Below are 14,234 nucleotides of genomic sequence, written 5' to 3'. Positions count from 1 at the left end.
TCTGCTGAGAAGAGCCGGCAAGAAACTCAACAGTTGCTCTTTTCAAAATCAATGGTACAATCACAATCTGTTACATTAGTTGGCAGCTATCCTGCATTACATTCAATAGACATAACTTCTATACATGTTTGTCCTCTAAGTATTCTTGAACAGTGTAATAAGCTTTACTCGTCAGAATTTTTTTTACAGATATTTTAAATTTTGGAAGTGGCAAATCTAGAATACACTGCGGAATTTTATTATATACACGTATGCTTAGACCCATAAAAGATTTATTAACTTTTTGGAGGCGAAAACTTAGAGTAACAATCTTATCTTTATTTCTCGTTCCTATCGTATGATTGTCACTACTATATTTTGTCGGACAAAGAGAATATTATCTATACTAATATAATAAAGCGGAAGAGTTTGTTTGTTTGTTTGTTTGTTTGTTTGTTTGTTTGTTTGTTTGTTTGAACGCTAAGATCTCTGGATCTACTGGTCCGATTTTCATTGTTTTTGTTTTGTATGAAAGCTGCATTCTTCAGAAGTGCTATAGGCTATATAACATTACATTACACATATATACTAATATATTTTAAAGTACTTTCTAATTTGACATGCAATTTATTCTGCCATGTTAATAACAACCGTCGCGTCGCTACGCAACCGTTACCGCGACATTTTGATATTCATCCTTATGAAAATAAATATAATAGTCACTATTAACATTTTATCTAGATTGAAATTATAGTTTACTGTATAACATTCTAATAAATAATTAAGGAGATGTCACTGATTCCAAATGACCTAGCCTACGGGCGGCTCAGTATATCCGACGCGAACGGGCAGACGACGTTGACGGTTTTATAAATTTTCATACATTTTCGAACTATTGTAAATGTTTATGTAATTATTTGCTGTTTATAATTAATTTAAGCTACACTTTGGTTCTCTTCTTATTTTATTTGATATTGCCCGCTAAAATTATCCTGCTTTATAGAGAGAAATGTTGTTATTTCGTAGAGTCGATATCTATGTACGCACGCACGGAAAACTTTAGGTACTTTTTTCTAATATTAAGAATATCTATCCTTTAGTTACTTTTAATCCTTTTGTTGGTTAATTTCAATAACTCAGATAATTTTTTCTAATAATGTGTATCTACTTATTATTCTTTTTGATTATTAAACTTATATTTTCTTACTAATTCTATTGAAAATTGAAAATAATTTAATGAATATATTTAATAAATATTCTTATAGTTGAAGCAGGCGTAGCCGCGTCCGGGTCCACTAGTAGTATATCAATTGGGAAGCAACTGTAAGAATACCTGCATCTTTGAAAACATCTCGCAGAGAATCTCGCGCTCTTAGTTTATAAATATATCTCACGGCTCTTTTTTGGAGAATAAATATTGAATTTATGTCCGAAGCACTGCCCCATAGCAGCATTCCATAAGATAAAATACTATGGAAATAGCTATAGTAGACTAGTCGGGCAGTGTCAACGTCCGTCATTTGTCTTACTTTTTTAATTGCGAACGCGGCAGAGCTGAGAGAGTTTCTCCTTTAATTAGTAGACTAAAATTATGTTTTTTAACATTTTGTAAAGCAAACTCAATACATTTAGTTTTTTTAGCATTTAACATTAGATTATTAACATCAAACCAACGGAGAATATGCGATAATGCGCTATTCACATCGTCATAGTTTATTTTATTTCTGTCAACCTTAAATATTAAAGAGGTATCATCCGCGAAAAGTACAATATCACATAGGTTCTTCACATAAAAAGGTAGATCATTAATATAAAGAAGAAATAAAAGGGGACCAAGAATGGATCCTTGTGGAACGCCCATCTTTAGAGGAGATCCAGATGATTTTACATTATTTATACTAACCTTCTGGATTCTTTGGTTTAAATATGAGGCGATAAGCTCAAGGGCAGTATCCTGTATACCATAATGTTTTAGTTTCAACAACAGAGTTACATGGTCTACGCAATCAAAGGCTTTGGATAAGTCACAAAACACTCCAATTGCATTTTGTGACCTCTCCCATGCATCATAAATGTGCTTTAGGAGTGCGGCACCCGCATCCGTAGTGGACTTGCCTTTAGTGAAACCATATTGCTCACTATGGAAACAATTGTTAATATTTAAGAAAACTGTGAGCTGGTTGAACATTATTTTTTCAAATACTTTACTTAAGGATGGCAAAACAGAAATCGGTCTGTAATTTCCAGGCTCAGATCTATCTCCACTTTTGTAAAGCGGCACTATTTTGCTATATTTCATTAAATCAGGAAAAGTACCGGATTCTACACAATTGTTAAAAATTAAAGCAAGGTAAGGAGCAATATTAGGTATAATTGAATTAAAAACTTTAACAGACATGCCCCATAAGTCACCAGTTTTCTTTAAATTAAGGCTTTTAAAAGTTTTGACAATTTCATCTGGTGACACATTTTTAAACACAAAATTTTGTCTACAACTATTTACATGGATTTTTAGTATTGATTCTGCTTCCGAAGGAGATGATGGCACTGAACGTGTTACTTCAGTTGATATATCAGAAAAAAATTTTTGAAAAGTATTTGCCACTTCTAAATCTGAATTTAAGATTATATTATTAACTTTTAATTTAATAGGTTCACTGACAGCTCTAGATCTTCCAGTTACAGTAGTAATAGCATCCCATGTAGCTTTAATTTTATTATTAGAGTTCAAAATGTTTGCTCTTATATGCATAGACTTAGCCTGGACACATACCTTTTTAAATATTTTTGAATAATTTCTAACTTTTAACAAGAACTCCGGATCTTGTCTCCATTGCCTCATATTATATAATTCATATAGTTTGTTTCTGCTTCGGTATATACCAACAGTTGCCCAGTCGCTAAAAGTTAACTTCGAGTTTTTATATATTTGTTTAACTTTAAAAATGTTATCAAACTCTGTAGAGAGTAAATTAAAAACTTTACAATATAGCTGATTCGGATTTAATCCGGTTATTTCTAAGTTTGCAATTTTTTCACTCACTCTATTATTAAAAAGATTAATTTTATTTTCAGTAATTGGTCTAATTGATATTTGTTTACGTTCTGCGACTGTTTCATCTAATACCGAGAACATTTGACCACAATGATCCGAGCTTAGATTAGTAATAATTTGTTTTTCTACAGTCTCACAATGACAAAAAACATTATCTATACAAGTAGCGGACGTATTCGTTATACGAGTTGGTTCAAAGAACATATTAAACAAATTAAAAGATTTAAATAAGTTTACAAGACGGAGGCTTAATGATGTCGCCTGTATTATATCTATATTAAAGTCTCCGCATATGATTAAAGATTTATTATTGGAACTCAAATTATTCAGAACATCCTCCATTTTTTCTTCAAATACTTCAAAACTACCTGAGGGGGGTCGATACACGCATACTATAATATGTCTATTGAATTCAACGCAGGACAATTCAATGGAGCGTTCGTCGGAGAGAGCTACTATATCTGGTCGCGATTTACAGCGTATGTCATTTCTTACTAATATAAGCGAACCGCCGCGGATGGCCTTCTCTCTAACGAACGAACTTGACAATTTATAGTTTTCAATATTTACTGTATTGTTACATCTCGAGATCCAGTGCTCAGTTATACACATTATATGTATATTAAATTTCTTTAGAAACAATTCTAGTTCCGGTTCTTTGCCTCCTAAGCCTTGTATATTTTGGTGTACAATATTCAATGTAAATGGCCTAGGTGTTGTCTTGTTATCTAGTTTAAACTGGAACTTATTATGTCATTATTATTTTCTAATGAAAAATTATTATTACAAACTATTTCCTTTGTTATACAATGTATAACAGGGTTTCGAATATTATATGCTACTAAAGTAGCAATTTGTTTTTTAAAATATAAAGGTAGATACAATGTATCTTCTGTCAACTTACAACTATTATAAATAAACTTATTTAAATCTAAATAAAAAATCGCGTCACTATGACGTTGAGTCGCATTATACAAGGTCATATTTAAATTATAAATATACCTATTTTGTCTATCTGTAAGGCAAGAAGAATATGGAAAAGAGCATATAACAAATTTACATTTACTTTTACTATGTAATTTAAGCAAGTTTTCTATATTCTTTACCACATCTTGTCTCCTCACTGACAAACTATTTCCATGTAATAGTACAATAGTACTATGCTCATTTACATTCATAGACATTATTTTGTCAATATTAGACGGGTAACTGACTCCAGGCGAACATGCATTAAAAACATTCGAAAAATGGCAATTAAGTAGGGACCCAAAGCCTTGACCTAATTTATCTGAAATTACAATAATATTGTTTGGAGAGGAGTGAGAGGAATTTTTTACATGTAAATTCTTATTCAATAAAGTGTGCATGGCCGAGTCACCCACAACCTCAGAGTTGCATATCGTTTGAGTGACACTTGACTCAGTGGACTCCATAACAGCACAACCACAGCTATGTTTATTTGTCAATGATTCAAATCTTTCTACATTATAATTGCACAAGTCAACTAAGTTATTCGCAGCTAGAATATGTTCTCTAATTTCATTTTGTGAGGATTCATACTTCTCACTTAATGCTCTGAGGGAGCTATGTAAGCTATCTATTTCACTCTGCAGTTGAAGTGTGTCTTGGTCATACATATACCTACTTTGCTTTAGTTTATTATTATAACACTCAAGCTTCTTAATTAATTTTGAATTATCATTTCTTAATGTGATCACTTTTTTTGCAGAAAACTTAAAATTTACCATTTTATTTGTTTTTTTTATGAATTTAATTAACTTAATATATTTCTTTAATTTATTATGTGTAGAAAAAAATATATTTTGTATATCTTGCCTAGCATATGAGTCATCCTTCGTCAGGTCTATTACAACTGGTTTAAGGAATTGTTGTACATTACAATCAACCAGCTCATCATATAAACATGAGATTTTCTGCGATTCATTACATTCTTTTTGCTTATTTAGTGTAAGAATTGAGGCTTTGGCCTCTTGCAACTCAATTTCAAGCTCTGAAATCCGGTCCAGAGCCCTCTCATGTTCAATGCTGCACTGGTCAAATATACCCACAACATCATTTAGTTGATCCCGCTGTGCCACTACATCTAGATAGTTTGTATGCAGCTCAGCAAGCTCATTTTTTAAATCTGAGTTCTTTTTAATTATTGTGCTAATTTCCACCTCACTGTCCTCACGTTCCTGGAGAAGCTGCTTACACAGGTCTTGAGAGGATTTTAGTTTATGTAAGGCTTGCTTCAGCTTGCTTTCCAGGTCTTTTGTAGAGGCTTTACGGGTCATAATTTGTGATTCCATTATTAATGTACTGAAAATAAAACAGAGAGCTTAAATATCAACAAAAGGGACAATATCCTAAATATTAAACGTATAAACCAGTTATTTATGCAATTTCTTTGATGTTTACATGTAAATTAGCAGAGGTAATTTAGTATCACTGTTTTAATATTAATCAAGCAAATTAGCAGTTATATTATTGTATATGTTATGTTTAAATCACACCCAATAGTCATATAGTACTGTGAATTATATAGTATTGAGTGGGATTTTTGTCTGAGGCAAATATTTGAGTCTGCAACTAAGCTTCCAGCTTGTCAAGCAAAGCGAGACGGTATGGTGCCTAAGTGTGAGTTACTCACTATAAAAGTGAATTTTGTGTAATTTAATACGTTGTAAATATACAATATTGAAAGAAATACTCCCCGGGTTTCACAGAGAAATTCAAAGTCCTTCCGTTGGCACAATGACAGACGACAGGTCACGGCGGTTGCACACTTGCACAGTCCAACGTTAGTAATCTTACAGTTAGGAGTATTTATAACACTAATAACACGTATTTAGATGATTTTAGAATATATACAGTGAATCACATGAATTAATATACATTAAATAATCCTTTTTAATAATTTAAATTACGGAGCTACTATATTGACATGTTGCCTTGGCCAGTGTTGCCAGTCCAAAACCCATTTCACATAGAACGGTAAGCAGGGAAAATCAAGTACCAAAACAATGCTCTGCACCTTCCGTCCGAATTCATAACACAATACGCGTTGAGTGACGAAACTCAACGCTATTATTACGAGAGCGAGTCTTACTTAATTTCTATGAATAGGAATCGAATCCACAGCCATTAATTTCCAGTCAGTCGCTATCCAACTTTATCATGACTAGCTCTACCTATCTATAAAACTAAAATACATAACTTCCATAAACTTGCAAGCGCAAACACTAAACACATATTGTAGCAACATTGATTTATATCACGACTACTTTATACTGCTACAAGTTATAGTCTCTTCGAATTTGCCTTTAGACCACTTGGCAAGCTTACAGTCAGTGCAAACAGTGTTTCTCAAAGCCTATTTCTCGTGGTTTTAATTGTATTAGTCAAAGATAAAATGTTTATATATATTTCAACTTCATTATGTATCCCGCATATGGTAGGGTAGGTAGAGGGAACCTGGGAGTCTAGTGTCAAGTCACTTCCATTCCCATTCGCTTCTTCTGTTTTCCATTGTCTGGGAAATTTTTGATAAAATATAATACCGCCTTGCTCTCTTTTATATATAGACGATCCGACGAATATAGATTTTTTTAATAAAAATCGGTAGTTCCTGAGATTATCGCGTTGAAGCACACTAAATCTTTAGGTTTATATTATTTTGTATAGAAGTATGCACAAAGATACAATTAAGAGACTTTTTCACAATGTCGTACAGTAACATATTGTTATATGTAAAGGTTTCTTAAACTTGTGGAAAATAGTACTAAAGTGCGAGATTAAGGTGTTAAAGGACGATAAAACTTAGTCTATAGCTTCAATACTAAGTAGGGTTTACCGATTGTACGCCATCCCCTGAAAGCTCTTTTTTTGGAGTGAAGCATATACAAATATTGTAATCTTACGTTGTAAATTGTTTTCTTTTATCATAGCAAAAAATAATTCTTCGCCGTTTCCTGAATACTGCAGGATAGGCAAAAAAAGAACTATTAAGACACTCTCTCCTTTGTTTTTGAGACATTATGTGTTGAGTTGTAGAACTCAACATCGCGATTTGTCTTTTTACTATAACGAGCAAATGAAAATAAATATCTTTTTTGAGTGGCAATCGAACTTACAACCGTTGCGACTACTACAAATACTGGTGGTGGTACTGTGGTGACTACAAATAATAGTGAATTACAAATAACAACAAGCGCAAATTTTAATTGTTATTTGTACACGAAATTAGAGATATATGTTAACTTACATTCCTAGCTCTCTTCCTCAAAGGCTTAAGTCCTTTCCACCACGTGACCTGCGCTTCAGGCCTCGATCCTGTGCTCTTGCATTCCACCTCGTAACTCCTGTCCGCTGAGAACTGTCGATTCTTGTTCAAAATCTGGACGGTTAGTGGCCTTACTGCAACAAACTTGATTAAGTTTTATGTGTATATAGAATAAATATTTCATAAATAAAGAAATTATGATGAGAATTAATAGAAAAAGCTAGGCTCAACACGCAATGGTTCTAGAATTTTGCGGAAAGTGAAAAGTAAAAGTAAAAAAATGAATTGCTTGTTAGTAAACATTTTAATTATAGAAATATACGAGTTTTTAGTATTAAAAGTCATAATTATGGATATTTTTAGTAGGGTAAGTACGGTGCATAGTAACGATATAGGCATTGTAAGTTATTATTATTTTATTGAACCGCATTGAATTATTTATTTATATTGATTATTCCTTTGTTCTTCTTCAAGCCCACCAACATGTTTTTCTATGTTTTATCTTAATTATAATATCAGTCATAGCGCAAGAGCGCAAGCATGTGATTATAAAAGCGACAGGTTGTAGGTTCGATTCCCACTGGAATAAGTACTTGATAAATTCATTTACTTGACTTAAAAAATACAGGATTATTCGTTCATATCAAAACAGCCTACAATAATCAACCAATACAAAATTAGTATTACGATATACATGGTGTCAGTATTTGCACCGCAAATACTAACAATATTTAGCTGACGGGCTTATAATTTATGGGTCTCGTATGACTAAATCCAAACTAAATATAAATAATAAATAGACGACAGAGATTTTCGTAGTCATCATCATGTATTTGGAAAAAGGCTTCTCCGTAGAAAAATATAACGGGTTTGATTCCCCATATCATAGAAATATCTAAATATATAGAAATATCTAAATATATTTTTGTTTTAAAAGTTCGCTACGATAATAATATACGAAACGTATTAGGTACCTACTAAGAAGATCACTAGAGTCAATAAGATCACTCTCAAACTGTCAATGAGCCGAGACCACCTTATCTATTCCCTTTACTTCCGCTCTGAACGCAGTCAGACGAATCATAGGAACCTAGTGTTAAGACACTATCCCGTTTCAACCGTTTAACACCGTTCCCATTAAGACATTTCCTTTCTCTATGTTCTGACGAGTTCCCGAGACACATTGCATGCATTTTGAGTGGCAGAACCCAACAGAGCGCTGTCATATTACCAAAGCGAGCTAATGTAAATAGTTTCTTACCTTAGTGGGAATTGAACCTACTATCGTCGCCAAGTCGCACAATCTTATCTTATATTTAAATCAAAACAATACATAAACAACTCACAATTTATATCCAATATCAACAATTTAGCTTGCGGTGGTGCCAAGTTAGTGTTAGACGCTTGACAGATGAGCCTCGCGTTGAGATGCTGTCGTCCTATACTCGGGAACGTCAATGTGTTCACCGTTACCCCATCGGCTTTTTGATCGTAGGAATCATCGATGATTGTGTTTTCTAGATACCAAATAAGGCTGGGTCTGGGATCACCTGGAAAATAACTTTTCTTTATAATCTTTCTAGTGGAAAGTTAATGGCGGCCTGTAACCAATGTTAAATAATAAAAAATATTCACTTAAAAATAGATAATTTATTTTAAAATATTGGTTAAAATAATTTTATTTAATTTAACTTACTTTTAAAATATTTGGTTTATACCTTACACAGTAGGATTAGCAAATAAAACCTGAGAACCTAGTGTTAGTATCTTAACATTAGTACCTTTTCCATTAAGAAACTTTTGTTTCCCACTTCCCGCCGAATTCTTGAGTCATTGCGTGTTGTTGGATTGTTACATGATGTTTAATGTACATATAAATATTGAGTGTACTGTTTAACTATCATGTTAGTTCCAGGATATCTATATATATAAAAGGACTTGTCCTCACTGACTGAGGTAAGACGCACGCACAGCCGTAACCGCTAATGGTAGAAACGTGGAATTTGGACAGATGTTTACTTTCGTAATCTGGACATCCACTAAGAAGGGATTTTGAAAAATTTTAACCTTAAAGGGATGAAATAGGGGTTGAAAGATTGTATGGAAAAAAAATTAAATCGGCACCGATTTTCGTAAAATTTTAAATTTAGATTTTTAAAAGTATTTAATTGAACACGTGTTTCATCGTTTTCTAGAATTCTCCCCCTAAGGGTGCATATAAGGGGTTGAAAGTTTGTATAGATTTTTTTTTAAATCGGCACCAATTTTTATAAAATTTGAAATTCAGACTCTTATAAGTATTTAATTGAACATGTGTCTCATGGTTTTCTAGAATTCACCCCCTAAGGGTGCGAATAAGGGGTTGAAAGTTTGTATGAAAAAATCTTTAAATCGCCACCGATTTCTATAAAATTAGATATTTAGACTCTTAAAAACATTTCATTGAACACATGTTTTATGGTTTATTAGAATCCCAAAATACGCAAGCGAAGCTGCGCGCGTCCGCTAGTCTCTGTATATGTCTCAAGTAGTGGAACGAATTATTAACCATATCCATCGTTATATGTAGTAGTACTCGTAGTTATATACAGTAGATGTTCACGCCTGCAGGGACACCACGCATCGCTTAACATTGTTAAGGCATACGACCGAAGTATTTACTATCGAATTTTATATATATATATATATGCCTCGCTTCATCGATCGTTAAATATAATATACAAAATTCTGTAAAATCGAATTACGCTCACTTGTTGCAGTTCACTTCACACATACAAGTTAATTATACTTTAACTGATTCGATACGCAATGTAAATAACCAAATAACTTTTCCCATAAATATTTACCTCCATAAACCTCACATAACAATTCGAGCGTGTCTCCTTCATCATAAGGCTCTAGTAGCCTAGTGTGGTCTCGAGTCTTAGCGTCCATTATCGCTGGCCTGTTAGGAGTAGCTATAAAATATTAACACAAATATAGTAAACAACAATGTAAATAAATTGCTGAACTGTAACTTAAATTAAAATTCATAAGAAAAACTTGAAAATTCATAAATAAAATGATACTAATAGTTATTTGTTACATGAAATATTTTTTAGTTGAGCCTTATAAGTTTAATTATTTAAGATTAATTAAATATATCAATTTGTTTTTTTTTTAATAATTAAAATAACTTTATATATACTGTTATACATAAAGTTATTTCAAATGTCCTTTCATTCCTTTTACTGAATAAATAAATTAAACTAGTATTTAATTCAATAAAATTTCTATTTGCGTTCATTACTAGTTGCGAATTGAACAGTTGGCCTGTCGATTTAACTTTATATACGAGAGAGTATAAAATTTTGATTTCGATGTTCATTTTACTTCTAACTAAAGTTATAACGGAAAGTTAGTTTTTAAACCAACGAATGTTAGTGATGACCTTTGTTTTGTGTTTAACTTTTGACTAGCAAAGCGATTTGTTTTTCCTTTTATTTTTATTTTATAAGAACAGACAGAGAACTAGTGATAGCACGCAAAAGACCGTGCAAAGTGGAGTAGGTTGAGTAGGAGGGCAGGCCCTGGCAATAGCCGGGATTAATGCCAGGAGGAAGGAAGACAGAGAACTAGTGATAAATTATAATACGCTTTTGCGCACTAATTTACATTATCTAACGCGGCGCTCAGTTACCAATTAGCACAAAGAAGAGAATGGAGTGAGTTTACACTAGGTTCTCTCTAGGCGTGTTAGGACATGCTAAATGAGGAATGTGAATGGAATGTATCCATGTCCCCAAACTGAATATGTATGTGTACTTGATCATATCTTTCTAATTACAAGGTAGTCCGTTTATGTATTCCGTTGTTCACATTCCGTCCATTTTACATTCATTCTCTCAAATAACATAACCTAACCTTACTTACGTCCAACACTCCCCCACTTTTCTACTTCCACAAATTGTGCACACATTGCGTGATGAAAGGCAGAACTTAACCTTGCGCCGGGGCGAGAAAATGAAAATAATTTAATCCCCCGAATAGGAATAGAATCCGCCACTTTAGTGTGAACTTTGGCGCGGCTACATAATGCTTAATGTTAAAGTAAAAAAAAACTTATCATATAGAAACAAAATAAAAACTTACTAATAACTGTGAAGTTAATCCTCAAATTCCTAGTAGGCGAATTCTTGAAGTCTACCCTACATCTATAGACGCCAGTGTCAGCGGTACCGACATTATCAACTAGAAGGGTCGCTGGTGATGCAGTGGCCCGGAAGTACGCTCGAGACCCAAATCCTGTTGGAGATGACCAGAGCTTCGGCTGATTAGGTGTTCTTCCTCGAACATCGTAGCTAGAAAAAAAATGGATTGACAAATGTTGTGGTAAAAACATATAGCCGGTGAGGCGTAAGCTGAGCTTTGCATTTAAGTAAGTGTACACACACATATGCATGTGTACGAGGCTTAAGTCGGTTAATAGTGATTTACCGGTACTTGTTACAAATAACGCGATATTTCAAGTTTTCCATTTTATAAACTGAGTGACACAAACAGAAAAAACAGAAGAAAAAGCAAATAAATGACGGTTAACGAAACACAAATACAATAACTGTATAAATTTGAATTTGGAATTTCTAACCAAAGAGGAGAAATTTGTAGCCAGTGTGACATAACGCCAATTTCTTATGTATGGACTTAATATTTAATTTCCCGAGCGATCGGATTTGGAAAAGGACGTGTATTCAAGCTTCTTTCTAGTCCCACAAATCCGGCGGATAATGCACTTGTAATCCCGCAGCACGCGGGATTGGAAATTTTTGCAGGATCTTACAATAATAAAATCTTGGTATACCAAAATTTGGTAAATTGTGGCGAGAGTTAGGGGAGGCCTATGTCCAACAGTGGACGTTGAAAGGCTGATGGATGGATGGATGGACACCAAAATTTAAATAAAAGAAACGAAAAGTAATAAATCATAACCAACCAAATTTTCCGTGAATGAGGATTTCACATTAAAAAGTCACTATCAATACCAAACCTAGTATCTACTATCAAAATAGAGCTTAAAGATAGTATAAAGCACACTATCCGTTCAAACAGCACATTATGTCTAATGGAATGTGCCCGCAACTGGGAAAAAACGACTCTAACCTCCTCGTTTACAACTCAACCACTGTTAGATTTTTATCTAACTACTTTACCAAATTAGTCTTGCTAAAAGTATAGACTAAGCCTAAAGTTTTTTAAAATTGTTCTCATTTTCAGCAGCAACATTTTTTAAAACTTTACGTGCTTAGAGGCGAAGCTTTTTGTCATTTTTTTTTGTTTCAAGGTGGATCCCGCACGTAGCAGATTGGGCAGAGGGAACATAAGAACCTAATGTTGAGATACTCTGTTCTCTCATTAAGACACTTTCGTTCCTCTATTCTCGAGGCATTGCTTGTTGAGTAGCGGAACAGAACGCCGCGCTTTAACTAGTAGAGCAAGTAAAATTATAATATTAAATATTTCAATCTGTCGTAGAGCTGACGGCCGCTGGGGCAGACGTCTCTTAGAATGGAGACCCCCTGCCAGATGTGCCGACGACATAAAGAGGTTGGCGGGAAGCGGATGGGTCCGAAAAGCTTAGGATCGAGTGTGGTGGCGAGAATTGGGGAAGGCCTATGTCCAACAGTGGACAAAAGATGGCTGTTGATGATGAAATATTTCAATTCCTCGAGAGGGAATCGCACCCACAACTTGTCGAATGTTGGCCTGAAAAAGGATTGGAATCAAATTGATAATTAAATGGGGTGATAAAAAGTTAATTGGTATTTATAATGTCAGAAAGAAATAAAAGTAAAGTGGATAGAAGTGGTTAGGGAAGTAAGGTCGAGGTGATTAAACACTATATATTAAAATAAAATATAAATACTGCTTCATTAGTTGAATTAAACTTTTAATAAACTTCTTAAAAAATATTTATACAGGATGGAAGCGTCTGCTGCTACGGGAGCATCATATAGGGTAAAATATTTCGAACCCATACCTAAAAAAAATAATAAAGATTCGTCAACAGTTTAGAGTTTAGATGTAGGATTATTATGTGGCGCAGTTGCGAATAGATACCAATAATGGAAATACCTACAAAGGGTTAAAACTGTGCTTCTGTTTAAAGTGGTGATGACTAAAATACTTTATATGATGAAAATCATCATAAAAATGACAGTCAACATAATGAATTCTGAAGAATTCTTCATTGACAAACAAACATAGTTGAGTGGCGGCACTCAACGCCGCGTTTTGCCTCGTACAACCGAAAATATAAAGTACTTTATTTTCTCGAGTGTAAAAGTAATAACCCTCGCCATCCTGTCGCGCTTACAGTCACACGCTTGTCACGCAGGGGCATACCCTGAAAAAAATATTAAGCTGAAGGAACATACCTGTACAAAGGTTCCCAATCAGCTTCTTTAAACCACAGCACCATGGCGACTCTATCGTCCGCTGACAACGGTTGTGTATCACACGGTAAAGCCGCTTTCTTGCCCACCACCCCCGCTACGTGCGCTGTGGGTACTGTGAAACAAATATTTTTATTAGATTTTTAAGAACTAAATCAAACTATTGTATTGTATTGTATATAAAAATAAAAACCTAAATCATCGTCAACTACATCGAGACGCCAGAACATTCTTCGGTATTTTTAAAAATTCTACAGAATAAAAATAAATATAATTATCTCAAGTTGACATTAACTGATGAATACTTTAAAATTTCAGTAAATTCAAAATATAAATATATTACGTTTAAGATGAATACCTTATTTCAGGAAATCTCTCAAAGACGCACTGAGTTATCAATGAGTACAATTATTATTTAAGTGACATTAATATTAATGTTAGACCATAATTATTGGTGTCTCTAAATGGTCATTACGTAAAGCAG

At 33.6% G+C, this 14,234-nt stretch overlaps 1 protein-coding gene across 1 annotated transcript in view; it reads right to left on the bottom strand.

Annotated features, from left to right (window-relative positions):
• LOC146536595 (synaptogenesis protein syg-2-like) overlaps positions 1-14,234 on the bottom strand; it is a 55,598-nt gene that overhangs the window by 19,534 nt on the left and 21,830 nt on the right. Inside the window, exons 2-6 of the mRNA XM_085189630.1 lie at positions 13,733-13,865; positions 11,451-11,659; positions 10,166-10,276; positions 8,666-8,869; positions 7,302-7,453 (exon numbers count right to left, since the gene is read on the bottom strand). Of these exons, the coding sequence (XP_085045756.1) occupies positions 7,302-7,453; positions 8,666-8,869; positions 10,166-10,276; positions 11,451-11,659; positions 13,733-13,865 (809 nt within the window). The remainder of the gene's footprint in view (positions 1-7,301; positions 7,454-8,665; positions 8,870-10,165; positions 10,277-11,450; positions 11,660-13,732; positions 13,866-14,234) is intronic.

Source organism: Heliconius melpomene, chromosome 8 (genome assembly GCF_056956725.1).
Source record: "Heliconius melpomene rosina isolate 202511_hmr_F chromosome 8, ASM5695672v1, whole genome shotgun sequence".
Classification (NCBI taxonomy): Eukaryota; Metazoa; Arthropoda; class Insecta; order Lepidoptera; family Nymphalidae; genus Heliconius; species Heliconius melpomene.
The sequence above is the reverse complement of the archived record's forward strand: the minus strand, read 5'-3'. Positions and strand labels throughout refer to the sequence as shown.